General features: G+C 39.7%; 1 protein-coding gene across 6 annotated transcripts in view; it reads left to right on the top strand.

Annotated features, from left to right (window-relative positions):
- The window catches only part of zfyve26 (zinc finger, FYVE domain containing 26), a 30,875-nt gene that overhangs the window by 8,397 nt on the left and 8,008 nt on the right, over positions 1–14,470 (top strand). For 2 of the 6 annotated variants that reach the window (XM_048205360.1, XM_048205357.1), the window contains exons 9-31: positions 279–412; positions 498–689; positions 1,166–1,744; positions 2,060–2,230; positions 2,417–2,568; positions 2,784–3,027; positions 3,198–3,461; positions 3,534–3,644; positions 3,733–3,903; positions 4,140–4,373; positions 4,468–4,573; positions 4,660–5,504; positions 6,218–6,414; positions 6,755–6,859; positions 7,872–7,994; positions 8,511–8,684; positions 8,785–9,034; positions 9,610–9,702; positions 11,198–11,367; positions 11,505–11,638; positions 13,471–13,499; positions 13,647–13,783; positions 13,892–14,112. In XM_048205360.1, the coding sequence (XP_048061317.1) occupies positions 279–412; positions 498–689; positions 1,166–1,744; positions 2,060–2,230; positions 2,417–2,568; positions 2,784–3,027; positions 3,198–3,461; positions 3,534–3,644; positions 3,733–3,903; positions 4,140–4,373; positions 4,468–4,573; positions 4,660–5,504; positions 6,218–6,414; positions 6,755–6,859; positions 7,872–7,994; positions 8,511–8,684; positions 8,785–9,034; positions 9,610–9,702; positions 11,198–11,367; positions 11,505–11,638; positions 13,471–13,499; positions 13,647–13,783; positions 13,892–14,112 (4,836 nt within the window). Of the gene's footprint in view, positions 1–278; positions 413–497; positions 690–1,165; positions 1,745–2,059; positions 2,231–2,416; positions 2,569–2,783; positions 3,028–3,197; positions 3,462–3,533; positions 3,645–3,732; positions 3,904–4,136; positions 4,374–4,467; positions 4,574–4,659; positions 5,505–6,217; positions 6,415–6,754; positions 6,860–7,871; positions 7,995–8,510; positions 8,685–8,784; positions 9,035–9,609; positions 9,703–11,197; positions 11,368–11,504; positions 11,639–13,470; positions 13,500–13,646; positions 13,784–13,891; positions 14,113–14,470 lie in introns of all 6 variants that reach the window. The other 4 variants (XM_048205359.1, XM_048205356.1, XM_048205358.1 and 1 more) reach the window with 2 other exon arrangements.

The following is a 14,470-nucleotide window of genomic DNA, read 5'->3' as shown; positions in this document are numbered from 1 at the left end:
GTTGAGATTCGCCTGTTTTCTTTCTTTTAAACAAATGAGATTTACATAAGAAAGAGAAAGCAATGGAGTTTGAAACTCAATGTATGTCTTTTCCATGTACTGAACTCTTGTTATTCAACTATGCCAAGGTAAATTCAAATTTTGAATCTAGGGCACCTTTAAGTGTCACTTTTGATCAATTTAATGCTTCTTTTCGGAATAAAAAAAATCTTACTGTCCCCAAACTTTTGAATGGTAGAGTATGTTTTTGTTGTTAATTGGTATGCATACTTTCACAGAGGGATATCCCATGATGCCTTGCTGAGTCACTTACACATGCTGGACCATCACTCTGCCCTCTATGTGCTACACTGCCTGACACCCCTTGCCAAGTATGAGGAGCACAAAGTGCTTGAACTACTGCAAAGAACAGGTATAAGACACTCACTGTCACAGGGGGTTCATTCAAATTCACACAGATCTGCTGACCATTTCAATCTTTGTTTTTTCATTTGTAGGAGATCCTTCGTTATTGGATTCACCCAGCTGCTCTGTCCAGCGAAACATCACTCTGTTTCAAGGCTTCTGTGCCATGAAGTATGCCCTGTACGCCATCTGTGTGAACGCACACATGCACACCGGCTGCCTGGACTGTGAGCCTCAGCATCAGCAGCAGACAGAGGCGGGTCAGGGGGAGGAGCCACCTGAAGGTGACAGCGCTGCTTTTTTTCTCTAGGAAAATAGTGTCTCTAAAATAGTGTCTATTCCCATTGTTGTATCAACCTGAATAAGCTCTTGATAATATACACTATACCAGTTTAAAAACTTGCACACATTAAAGTGAATTTATCATGATCTTTCCCTTTAATTCTCATATTCCCATATTCTTATTTGTGTTATATCATAGTTTTGATGACTTGATTTTGATGAAAGATTTAATAGGTGTGTCCAAACTTTGACTGGTAGTGGGTTTTTTTTTTGTTGGTAGCTTTATTTATTTTTACTTTATAAATTTTTTAAATAATAATTTTCTTATGGGAACTTGGTAATTATTCAGTACCATGATATACATCATTGTACCACTTTTTGCAAGAGAGCTTTTTTTCCCCTCAAGTTTATTTTTATAAGAAAATAGACAAACAAAATGTGATGACTTGGTTTTCCTTTCATTCTTTACTCTTCCCAGGATGCTCTGATCTGTTTCAGCACTACCTTTCGGAATGTCAGCTGTACCTAGAAGCTGTTCCAGCATTATTCCGTTTGGAGCTCTTGGAGAACATTTTCTCCCTCCTCTTCCTGTCCGACTCTGACTTCAGCCCACTAACAGATCAGACGAGCACCGTCACAGACGCCCAACCAGACACTGAGAGAATTAAATCAATCAGTACCAAAGGTGTGAGTGTGGCTGAGAGCATCGTAAAAGTAGAAAATGGTGGGAAGATGGAGGGAATGAAGGTCCAGGTTGGAGAGTCTGATCAGATAAACCCAGAACTGGGCCACCTGACATCAGGGTGTCGGGGGTTTCTGGTGGATTTGAGTGTGATGGAGCGGATTCTACGGCTGGTAAGGGAGGGCTTGGAGGGCGTGTGTGGGGTCGGGCAGGAGGACGGCAGGGCGCTTGCGGCCGATGTGGAGTTGGCAGAGAGTCTGGGATGTTCTGTTACTGCTGAAACGTTCAGCGCCCGGTTACAGAGGTTGTCTAAATACACAGCAGAGGCCCAATGGAGACTGCAGATTGTTACTAGTAACCATGGCAGTGGGAATGGTGAGCAATATTATGTAGGATATTGATATTCATACTGCAAATGTTTATTTTGATCAAAAATGACAGTAACAACATTTATAATGTTACAAAACAAAATCAGATAAATGGTGTTCTATAAATAAATGGGTTTCTATTTATCAAAGAATCATGAAAAAATGTATCACAATATTAAGCAGCACGACTGTTTTCAACATTGATAATAATTATAATAATGTGTCTTGAGCTCCATATTAGAATGATTTCTTTTTTTTTTCTTCTTTTTTTTTTTTTAACAGTAATCTTTGTATTTACTCATGTGTGTGTTTGTGTTTATAGATGACTTTTACCTCCCATCTCCACTTCCCAGTCCGGCACTTCCTCTGAAGCGCCAGGGTAGCGGCAGCAGCAATTCAGGCTTTCGGAGGAGGAGAAAAAACCATCGGCATCGCTCTGAACGTCACGTCTCATCTGAACGACAGAACGGGGAGGTCAGCACTAGCACCTCAGGTCAGTACACACACACACACACACACACACACACACACACACACACACACACACACACACACACACACACACACACACACACACACACACACACACACACACACACACACACACACCCCTACACAAGCTTCCCTCCCACATCATAACTAATTGCTAATGTTGATAATTGGTCATACTGCCTAGCAGATGGTGGTGTGTGTGTTGGATCCACGTGCCGTGGAAGTGAAGTGTGTCCGTGTGGTGGACCTCACAGCTGGCTGGTTCCTGCGATGCTTTCCCCTTCTGAATCTCTCCTCATCACATGCATTCGCAGAGGCAACTACATAGAAGCCCAGCAGGTGATATATGATGTCATTTCCTAACATAACACGCCAGAGGGATGTCATTCCAATGATGATTTTTCACTGTCTATTGACAAAGTGAATATCTGTTAAGAATACATTTTTAGCACTTTCTGCACTAACTTATTCTGTATGGGCAAGCTCATTAGTCAGTGTTGGTCAGTTTTTGGGCTTCTTTAATGGCTTGTGTTTTTGTTATGTTTGTTTATTAGGTGATTGCAATGTACGGTTTGGAGAACTCTGAGTGTGCAGGCGAACTGGTCTTTATGGACCGGTACCGGGAGGTACTGAACGAGCTGGCTCAGGTGGAGCAGAAGATAGAGAGCCAGTCACTTTCTTCATCATCCTCATCTTCAGAGGGTCTGGGCACAGTGGGTGTTGCTCCAGGGGGCAGGACCAGAATGGGCAGTAGCAGCAGATTGACACTCAAGAGTATTGGGAGTGCAGCAGCCGCAGGTATTACACACACACATTTATTAATCTAAGGAGAAAATACCATACTTCCATACCGTACTTCTATTTTTCTATAACGCTATATCTTAAGGCTAACCCCTTAAAAGAATAAAGTGGATGTTTTTGTGAATTAGGGATGTTTATAGACCTCCTTGCCATCTTTCTTTCCTTAGGCGTGGCTTTTTATTCCATTTCTGATGTGGCTGATCGTTTACTTAGTACCCCGAGCAGGCCGATACCCTGTCTAGAGGACAGCTTCTGGCTCTCCCAGTGCTCTACAGACTCACCAGACCTCGTGCGACCCGTTGTGGAAGAGTTGAGCCCTGCAGCTATGGCGGCCTTTGACCTCGCCTGCTGTCAGTGCCAGCTGTGGAAAACGTCACGGCAGCTGCTTGAGACTGCAGAGAGAAGACTTGGCAGCTTTCTGGAGGCCAGAGGTGAAATTACATCAATCAGCTTTATTTGGGCCATCCTTATTGCTGAGCCCTGACTTATTTTTCCTACCGCAGGTGTACGAGTTGATGCAAAGGTTCCTCATGCCAACGGTATTAGAGGCTTCCCTTCAGTACTACAACAAATCAGCAAGGTCCTTAACAGAACCTCTGTCAGCAAAGGCACAAGTAAAACACGTCTGAATGATCCACTCACATTGATATTTTTAACTTTACCTTACATAACATCTTATTTTTATGTCTTACCTTCCTTTAGACTGTAATGGAGAGGAGAATGCTGTTTACAGCCCCTTTGGCTGTAGTGCCCAGGAAGTGCTGCTGTCTTGTCATTCAATGTTAACAGAAGAGAGTATAGCCTCCCGTCTAAACCTGAATCAGCGCTTAGAGGTTACGCTTCAAACCCTGACCTCTGCCACCAACACCTCAGGTACTAGCAATATGAGCTAGCCATTGTTTTTGTGCTTGTTTCAGCATGCCCTGAAACTTTATGGCACTTTCTCCTCAAGTTTTTTTCTTTTATAGCTTTTCGTTGACTCAGAAATTCAGAAATTAGATGTTTTTGCTGCCAGCATATTTCCAGTAAATATTCTTTGTTTTCTGTGGCGTGACCCCTTTGAATTTAATTTGTTTTTCATTTTGGCATCTTTTGTTCCCATGCAGTAGACGCTTTGACAGGGAGCTCTCTCTTGACAGCACTGGCCGAACAGGCTGGTCTCAAGCAGTCTGAACTGGATTCCCACCCGGTTCGAACTGCTATGAAACAACTCCTACAGTATCTGGACCAGCTCTGCCCATTTGAGCCTGACAGTGCCCCTGGCAGGCCAGATTACATACGCAACTTCCTCGATTACGTCAACGTGTTGGCTTCAGTACTGGTGCGCAGTTTGTGGTCCGAGGGTAAGACCAAATATTCTAATAAACGGAATTATTAAAATGTCATGTCTTTAAAGTATGAAGAGCTCTGAGTCGGATATTTGTGATCTGATCTCAGATCAGTCCATGGAGGTGAAATTGGGAAATCCTCTTTTACTGTTGCTTCAGTCGCCTACCCAGCTCCTCTCTCTCCTTTTGTTTGACAGACAGGTGTCACCTGACAGGTAATCAAGGATCTGTCTTTCTGAAAGTGCTGGACTTTATAAATGTACTAATATTTATAACCAGTCATATCCTTCTCTCTTTGCAGGGTTCTTTCTCTCTTGCAGCAGGAGCAGTTGCGTGTGAATGTGCAGCAGGTTGTAGTTCAGCGCTGTTGTGAAACTCTCCCTCTCTGGGATTCTAGGGCTATGACGTTTTCTCAAGGGCAACCGAGGATCGCAGGGTTCAATGGTGGTGCGTTCTGCCCGGCCAGCATCGCCTCAATTTTCCAGCAGCACGCTCAGGAGTGCGCCCCTTCCCTTGACCTCTCTGACCTTGCCACAATCTCTGACCCCAGCTCTGAGTCTGAGGTCTCAGTGGAGGACACATCTGCTACATCCACCAACCTCTCCACCTCTCCACCATCGCCATCTTCAAGTCCTCCTTCTTCTTTTCTCCTCACTCCTTCTGCACTGTCTTTTCTGAAGTCCCGTTCCCCCCTTGTTGCCGCCCTGGCTTGCCTTGGCGCCAGTCGGGGTGGTGTGATCCGGACAACTTCCTCTGGCTGGTCAGGCTTACCTTCATATTTTCGTGGATCTGGGCGTAAAGAGGCAGTTTTGGACGGAGACCAGATCTCAAGAGAAGGGGAGGCCCTGCTTAAAAACTTCCCTATCCTGAGAATGTACCTGCGGTCCATGGCTGAGCCAGTTCTGGGGGTCTCATTGGAAGCAGAAGAAGGTCTTGGGCTGACTCTCTGTGGGAAGCCTGTGGTGGGAATGCTGTTTTCTGGCCTGCAGGGCAGTACAGCGCAAGCAATGGCTGCTGAAGCATTCCAGCAATCCTTAAACGCTGGCGATCTGAACAGAGCCTTAGAGCTTCTAGAGCATTATGCACAACAGTGCAGCCAGGAGGGGGCACTCCGGGACAAACTACTGGCATGCACTGCTCTGCAAGGTAAGATTCCTCTCGATTTACAGTATTTGCAACAGAATCAGGAATTAAATGTGACAAAAATACTGTAGATACTGTATGTAAAATTTCAAGGCTAGTCTATTCTATTCTGGGTTTTGTGACATTTTAATGACCTGTAATTGCAAGTTATCTTTATTCTTTTTGTCTGTATTGTCTTTATTCACTGTCTTTTTATGTGAGTGTTGATAAAGTCACAATAAAACAGAAGTAGGGCCATCTTTTCATCCATATTGTGATGTAAACGGATTATCAAAAAAGAACATCTATAGAGCACTTGGTTTTTTGATTACATTTTGATTAAACACTACGAGGTCCAAAAAAAATGCATTTGTATTAAAATAAAACATTTGCATGGATGAATTTTTCACAATAAGATCTATAATATACATTTAGAAAATAGATGCGGTCAATTTCCATTTCATGCCGACTTTAAATGTGCAGCTAATAAAAAGTGTTTTGATATCATGTGCATTATTTACAACATCTTGTGTTTAGAACTCATTTAAATCAGTTGATGCAGTTAATTCAGCTGAAATATTTGACAGTTATGTAAATATTCCTTGAAGGTACAAAATGCCCCTGAAAATACATTTCTGGCATGCATTATCCCATAAATATTAATAATAAATTTCAGACAGTCTTTGACAAAACCATAAATAAAGAAGTTTAACAGGTAACTATGTCTTTGTGTAAAGAAAGCAGCAGTGTGGAGCAGTTGTTTCGTGTAAGGGACTGGGAGCTGCGTGGACGTGTGGTTCTGCAGGGTTTGGACCGCTGGCCATTACAACACTGTTTAGAGTTGCTGCAATTCTGTCTCAGTGACCAGAACACCCAGGATCCTCTCCGAGAGCAGCTTCAGCAGAGGAAACAGGAGCTGGACATGTACCAGCGGGTCAGTATGACACACCATTTCTCTACTGAAACCTTATTTACTCTTGTGGCAAAGGGAATTCTCTGTTTTGCAGTTTAATTTTAGGTGTTACTAGGTTGCCATAATTTAAAAAAAATCTTTAGGACACTTTGATGTGCATAAACATGTCAGCATGAATTAACAATAAAAAAAAACTGCTGTACCATGTCATCTTCTGTCTGTATTTATAAGCTCAAGACTGAGACGGAAATGATTGTTTTTTGTTTTTAGATTGCAATCAGTGCCAGTTTATGCACACACATGCACAAAATGTAATGGCCATATTTTAGAAGCTGGCTAATGACATCCTTTTGTTGTTTAGATGCTGAGTTTGCAGCCACCGTTGCCATGTGAGACATGGCAGGAGTTGAGGGAGGAGTCTACAAAGAATCCTGAACCTCTGTTCAATCTAATGCTGGAGGCCAGGGTGAGACTATAGAACCATTAAATAAAACAATCTCTGAATTATTAGTGCAGAAGTCAGTTTTGTGTGAAAATGGGCATCACTCAAATGAGCTACGACTGAGATGTCCGGTTGCATCTGAATTATGGTTAAATTGTAGTATTGACTTGACTGTACTACCATTGCAGAGACTGCAGGGTAAACTTATTTTTAACGGGATAGTTTACCCAAAAATGAAAATTTGATGTTTATCTGCTTACCCCCTGGGCATCCAAGATGAAGGTGACTTTGTTTCTTCAGTAGAACACAAATGATGATTTTTAACTCCAACCGTTGCCGTCTGTCAGTCAAATAATGCGAGTGAATGGGAACTTCTACTATAAGAGTAAATAAAACTTGGTTAGACAAATCCAAATGAAACCCTGCGGCTCGTGACGACACGACGTTTGTGCGAGAAACCGAATATGTCCAACTGCGTTCAGCACTCTGTTAGTGAGGTCTGATTGCGCTCTGACAATGGAAGTGATGTCTAGCACTCATTGAAGTATATGCGCGAGACATCACTGCCGTTGTCAGAGCGCGATCAGACCTCACTAAACGAGTGCTGAACGCAGTTGGACATAGTGGTGTATTAGAGGTAAAAGATATAAATACTGTTCAGTTTCTCGCACAAACCGATCGTTTCATGTCTTAGGGCATCATTGTGTCGTCACGAGCCGCAGGGTTTAATTTGGATTTGTCTAACCAAGTTTTATTTACTCTTATAGTAGAAGTTCCCATCCACTCGCATTATTGAAGTCACCTACATCTTGGATGCCATGGGGGTAAGCAGATAAACATCAAATTTTCATTTTTGGTTGAACTGTCCCTTTAAAAACAACAATTTGCCAAACCTAATAAGCACAAATTTGGGAATAAAGTCTTTGTTCAAATGAAATCATTTGAAATTGTTTGAACTGCTGTGGTGCTGAAAATCCCACAGCTCTGATGAAGACCCAGGAATATATTTACTTTTTGAGTAAATTTGTGTTTTCAGGAGTTTGAGTTGTGTGGTCAGTGGGTACAGCTGTATTCAGTTTCTGATCAGTCTCGAATGCAGCTGCAGACTGAACACCTGCTATACCTCCTAGAACAGAATTACACAGAAGATGCTTTCCAGGTGTGTATGTTTTATGATTTCTGTTGTCTTCAGTTGTTGTATAGAAACATATGATTGTACTGTTTCTGTATTAAAGGGTTAGTTCACCTAAAAATGAAAATTCTGTCATTTATTACTCACCCTCATGTCGTTCCAAACCTGTCAGACTTTCATTCATCTTCGGAACACAAATGAAGATATTTTAATGAAATCTGAGAGCTTTCTGTCCCTCCATTGACAGCCTTTTCAACTACCACTTTCAAGCCCCAGAAAGGTAGTAAAGACATCATAAAAGTAATCCATGTGACTTCAGTGGTTTAGCCTCAGTTTTATGAAGTTGAAGTTTTTTTGTGAAGATGAACAAAGGTCTTCCGGTTGTGGAACGTCATGAAGGCGAGTAATTAATGTCATAATTTTCATTTTTGGGTGAACTAACCCTTTAAGTTGACAGACTTACTGACTCAATCCAAAAAAATAGACTGCGAAAAAAAAAAAGAAAAGAAAAAAAGACACTTCTCTACTTCTCTCTGTACCCAGCTTTTGGAAGCTCTTTCTGATTCGATGGGTTTGGAGGTTAGTGAGCAAGCCCTGGATCGAAGACCTGGATTGGCTGCCTGCCATTTCCTGTCAGATTACCTCACCCTACACTTTCAGAGTCAGATGACCCTTGCTCGGAGACGCCACATCCATGCCCTGCACCTTGGCTCGAAGGTAACAATGTTTGACCTAATCAAATAACACAAATAACAGTGAATAACGATTCACTTGCCAAAAGAAACACTCTCGACACAATAGTGTGTACCTCTCGCAGGTTCTACTGACTTTGCCGGAAGCATCTCGTCAGGATTATTTTTCCCTGCTGTCTGATCCGCTTCTCATGCTGGAGCAGCTACTGATGAATCTGAAGGTAGACTGGGCCACCGTTGCCATCAGCACTCTACGGAGCCTTCTACCGGCTCAGGACGCTGGTATCACCAACCAACACATTGACACCCTACTGGCAGATTATGCCCGGAAGGCTCTTGATTTTCCTTATGCACCTAGAGAGTGGTCACGTTCTGGTGAGTTGGAGCAATGGATCAATTCATTGGGTTACATTTTATTTTACAGTGCCGTAGTTACATTGTAAGTACTCTAAATAGGAATGAGTACTGTTAATTAACTACTCTACTCAACTCAACTAAATTTTTATTTATAAAGCACTTTCAAAACCATTAGAATGGACAAAAGTGCTGTCCATAAATAGTAAATAACTATAAAATTGATATAAACATAAAATAACAACCAAACATAACACCAAGAAAATCATGCCATCAGTCACTCACAGTTCTCCGACTTGGACTCCGAAAGCTTGATAAAGTAACATGTACTTACTACATGTACTTACTATAGAGTTACAGTTAGGGTTAGTTACTTGTAATTATGCTATAATTTACTGTTATTACTATAGTAAGTACTTGTAGTAACGTGTAACTACGGCACTGTAAAATAGTGTTACCATTCATTGTTATATTGCTAACTGAAAACTAACATTTCTGTAAATACTTTGTGTTATTAGAGGTTTAAAATCATTATATGAAGCATTGCATCTCACTTTTCACTAATCTATTTCTCTCCTTCTCTTTGTCTGTCTCAGACTCTGTCATTAGTCTGCAGGATGCATTTCTGCAGTGTCCAGCCCAGGAGAGCTGCCCATCTTCTCCAAGCCACACCCCTCCTCCATCAGCAGGTATAAGCTACACCTCTTTCCTTGACCACAGCTTTTCTTTCTCAGCCACACCCCATTTAGCATATAACAGCACTGGGGGGATGTCTAGTTTTTAATTACTGATAATAGTAAAATAGTTCAGTATGTGGCACTAGAGGCTGGAATACATACACACCATTTGAAATTGGAACAGATTTTAAAACACTAGGCACTAGTTACAGAGAAAAACTGGAAATCATGCACTTTACAACTGAGCATCACACACTAACAGACTTTCCAGTCGTTCTTAAGTGCTGGAATACACTACATGAGTTTTGCACAAATTCTTGCTGCCCAAAAGTTGATGCAATTGTCCATCGAACATGCACACCAGAATCTCGGTGGAAGTAGTAGTTCATCCGGGTACTTTTCGCCTACTGTTTTTCGAATACTGTGTAATTGGACATACTACTCTGTTGTCATACTATTTTTTTGCATACTATATAGTACGGAAGTATTCGATTTTTGGACGCAGCGTATGTTCTAAAATTGCTCAAAATATCAAACGCATTTGATATCCTCCAATGGAATCATAGTCTGAAGTTGAAAATGCGGAGTTGGTGCCCATCACACATTACACAAAATATCTGTGAAATCTGTAAGAGCAATAATGTTGTATTGAAAGGGTTAGTTCACCCAAAAATGAATCGTTCCAAAAATGAATTGGCCCAAAAATGAATTCTGTCATTTATCACTCACCCTCATGTCGTTCTACATCTGTAAGACCTTCGTTCATCTTCAGAACACAAATTAAGATATTTTTGATCAAATCTGATGGCTCATTGAGGCCTCTATTGCCAGTAAGATAATTAACACTTTCAGATGCCCAGAAAGGTAAAACCGTTCAAATAAAACAGTTCATGTGACTACAGTGGTTTAACCTTAATATTATAAAGCGACGTGAATACTTTTTGTGTGCCATAAAAAAAACAAAATATCGACTTTTCAACAATTTCCAGTGATGGCCGATTTCAAAACTTCACAAATCTTTTGCTTCGAATCAGTGGTTAGCAGTGCCAAAGTCACATGATTTCAGTAAACGAGGCTTCGTTATGTCATAAGAGTTTCGAAATTTCAATAGTTCACGTGACTTTGAAAATTTGATACGTGATCCGAACCATAGATTCGAAATAAAAGATTCGTAAAGCTTTGAAGCTTCATGAAGCAGTGTTTTGAAATCCCATCACTAGATATTGTTGAAAAGTCATTATTTTGTTTTTTTGGCACACATAAAGTATTATCGTTGCTTTATATTACTAAGTACATACTTTTGAGTGTGTAGCAGAAGAGTCGACAAGTTTTGGGACATTTTAATATTTATATAATATAACTAATATTACTCCAAATATTTACTCCAAAGCAGTCTTGCTATTTACAGACTCAGTACACTGGAAATGCTTATTGTTATCATTATTCTATGATGACCTCAGTTTAGTTCAGAAGTCATGTTTGCACACACATTTGTTTTGTTTTTCAGGCAGCACACCCATGCACACACCCTCCAGTGAGAGACGCCCCAGTGGAAAGAGGATCCGGCAGCTGGCCACACCTTTCACCCCTCCGGAGAAAACCCCTGACCGCAAGGACTGGATCCCAGACCACAAACAGCACATCTGTATGGTCTGCCAGAGGGAGAGATTCACCATGGTGAGAGAGACAGAGTGTGAGATGGGTTGTGAATAAGCTAAGTTTATGTGATGGGATAAGCTCCTGCTGCGATTTCCTGTTCTGTTAGGCATCTCTATAAGAATTTGAGTCTAAACATAAACATTATCCTGTTTCAGTTTAACAGACGGCACCACTGCAGACGCTGTGGCAGGCTGGTGTGTCATTCCTGCTCCAGCAGGAAGATGGCTGTAGAGGGCTCTGAAGAGCCTGTCAGAGTCTGTGATCAATGCTACAATTTCTTCCACATGGAGTAAGACAGATGCACACATACCTGTTAAAAGTAGAAGTGCTCAAGGTTTACAGAACTTGTAGATGTTAATAGGGTTGAGAACTGAGAACCAATTGTTCAAGAGTAGTACGATTCCCAATTGCATGACTCTTTTTAGTGAATCAAACACATACAGTACAGTCCAAAAGTTTGGAACCACTAAGATTTTTAATTTTTTTAAAAGAAGTTTCGTCTGCTCACCAAGGCTACATTTATTTAATTAAAAATAATGTAAAAAAACAGTAATATTGTGAAATGTTATTACAATTTAAAATAACTGTTTTCTATTTGAATATATTTCACAAAGTAATTTATTCCTTTGATGGCAAAGCTGAATTTTCAGCATCATTACTCCAGTCTTCAGTGTCACAGGATCCTTCAGAAATCATTCTAATATGCTGATCTGCTGCTCAATAAACATTTAATGTGTACAATTGTACAAAATATTTGTGTACAATATTTTTTTCAGGATTATTTGATGAATAGAAAGTTCAAAAGAACAGTGTTTATCTGAAATCTAATCTTTTGTAACATTATAAATGTCTTTACTGCCACTTTTGATTGATTTAATGCATCCTTGCTGAATAAAAGTATTCATTTCTTTAATTTCTTTTCAAAAAAATAAAAATCAAAATTCTTACTGACCCCAAACTTTTGAACGGTAGTGTATAATGCTACAGAAGCTTTGTATTTCAGATAAATGCTGTTCTTTTGAACTTTCTATTCATCAAGGAATCCTGAAAAAAAAAAAAAAAGTACACAACTGTTTTCAACATTGAAAATAATCATAAATGTTTATTGAGCAGCAAATCAGCATATTAGAATGATTTCTGAAGGATCATGTGACACTGAAGACTGGAGTAACGATGCTGAAAATTCAGCTTTGCATCACAGGAATAAATTACTTTGTCAAATATATTTAAATAGTACACAGTTATTTTAAATTGTAATAATATTTCACAATATTACTGTTTTTTACTGTATTTTTAATTAAATAAATGTAGCCTTGGTGAGCAGACGAAACTTCTTTTAAAAACATTAAAAATCTTAGTGGTTCCAAACTTTTGGACTGTACTGTACATCTTACAATTTACCTAAATCAGTGTAGTTACTGACTGACAATGTGTATTTAACATTGTGTATTCCAGTTATGGGATTGCATTTATGCCACCTTTAAAAAGACTGAAAAGTCATTATAAAGTCTGGGTAAACAATAATTGTTTTAATTGTGTTTATTATTTAAATGATCTCATAATGTGACAATGGAGTTACATTTCTATTTTTTTAATAAATACACTACCATTCAAAAGTTTGGGGTCAATAATATGTTTGGGTACTTTTTATTTCGATTGGTCACTTTAGACACTCTACTAACTATAAGTAACTTTGCAACTACATGTCAACTAACTCTCATTAGAGTATTAGTAGCCTGTTAGTAGACTGTTAGATTAGGGTAAAATGTTAGGGTTTGGATTAATATAATAATTTGACATGTACTTGCAAAGTTATTTATAGTCAATAGAATGTCTGTTGGGGGACCATCACAATAAACAGTTAGCAGATATTAAGCAGACAGTCTACTAATAACTCTCTAATGAGAGTTATTTGACATGTAGTTACAAAGTTACTTATGGAAGAACTTTTAAAGTGGACTATTAAAATAAAGTGCTTTCCACACGGTTCTGTAAGTTCTTAAAGAGGCATCAGAACATTATCTGGTTTTTATATGATTCCATTTCTAGTTGTAGCATAGCTAAATATTTTTCTAATCAGTTTTTTTGCAACTTTTTTCTCTTATGTTGTGTTTATTGCAGCTCAGACGAGGAGCTTGATCAGGGGGAAGGTAAACTTGTCTCTGTCATGTCACACACAAACAATTTTTCATTCTCATCTCATGAGGTTTACATATCTATCTTCTTGTTGAAATGGCAAAACATTAATGCCTTTACTCAGATGATGATTACAAGATGACAAACTAAACTTTTCTTAGTAGCTGGCAGCCCTGCGTCCATTGATGGAGTCCTGAATGGGGTTCTCAGTCTGCCTGAGGTTCCACGAAAGCAGTATCGCCTGAGTCCAAACCCAGCAGAGAACCAGCAGCTGAAGAGCGAGTTCTACTATGAACAGGTGTGATTCTCTACTGAACTATTGCTTGTTTTTAAGGAATGACAGTAAATGAAATCTCTTGTATTTCCACTTAATATTTCTTAAAAATGGTCACTCTGTGTGTTAAAGGCACCCAGCGCATCCCTGTGTGTTGCTATACTGACTCTACACAGTGATCACGCAGCCTGCGGGCAGCAGTTGATTGGCCACTGCCGCTTACTCTCACGCAAACTGACCAATCCTGAGGTGGATGCTCGTCTGCTGACAGATGTGATGCGGCAGCTGCTGTTCAGTGCCAAACTCATGTTTGTAAACGCAGGATGCACCCAAGAGCCGGCACTCTGCGACAGGTTAGTAATCTGAATGTAATATCTGTTTTGCGTTTTAATTTTAAAAGCATAAACTGTGAGAGAGAGACGGAATTAAATTGATAAAAAGTCTCTTTTGCTCATCCAGGCTGCATTTATTTGACCAAAAATGCAGAAAAAATTGATGAAATATTAAGACAATTTTAAAATAACTCTTTTTTTTTTTTTTGAATATATTTTAAAATGTAATTTATTCCTGTGATCGAAGCTGGATTTTCAGCATCATTACTCCAGTCTTCAGTTACATGATCCTTCAGAAATCATTCTAATATGCTGATTTGGTGGTCAAGAAACTTTTTAAAAGAAAATTATTATAATCATCAATGTTGAAAACGGTTGT

Source organism: Megalobrama amblycephala, linkage group LG10, assembly GCF_018812025.1.
Source record: "Megalobrama amblycephala isolate DHTTF-2021 linkage group LG10, ASM1881202v1, whole genome shotgun sequence".
NCBI lineage: Eukaryota > Metazoa > Chordata > Actinopteri > Cypriniformes > Xenocyprididae > Megalobrama > Megalobrama amblycephala.
This window is presented reverse-complemented; position numbering and strand designations above follow the sequence as displayed.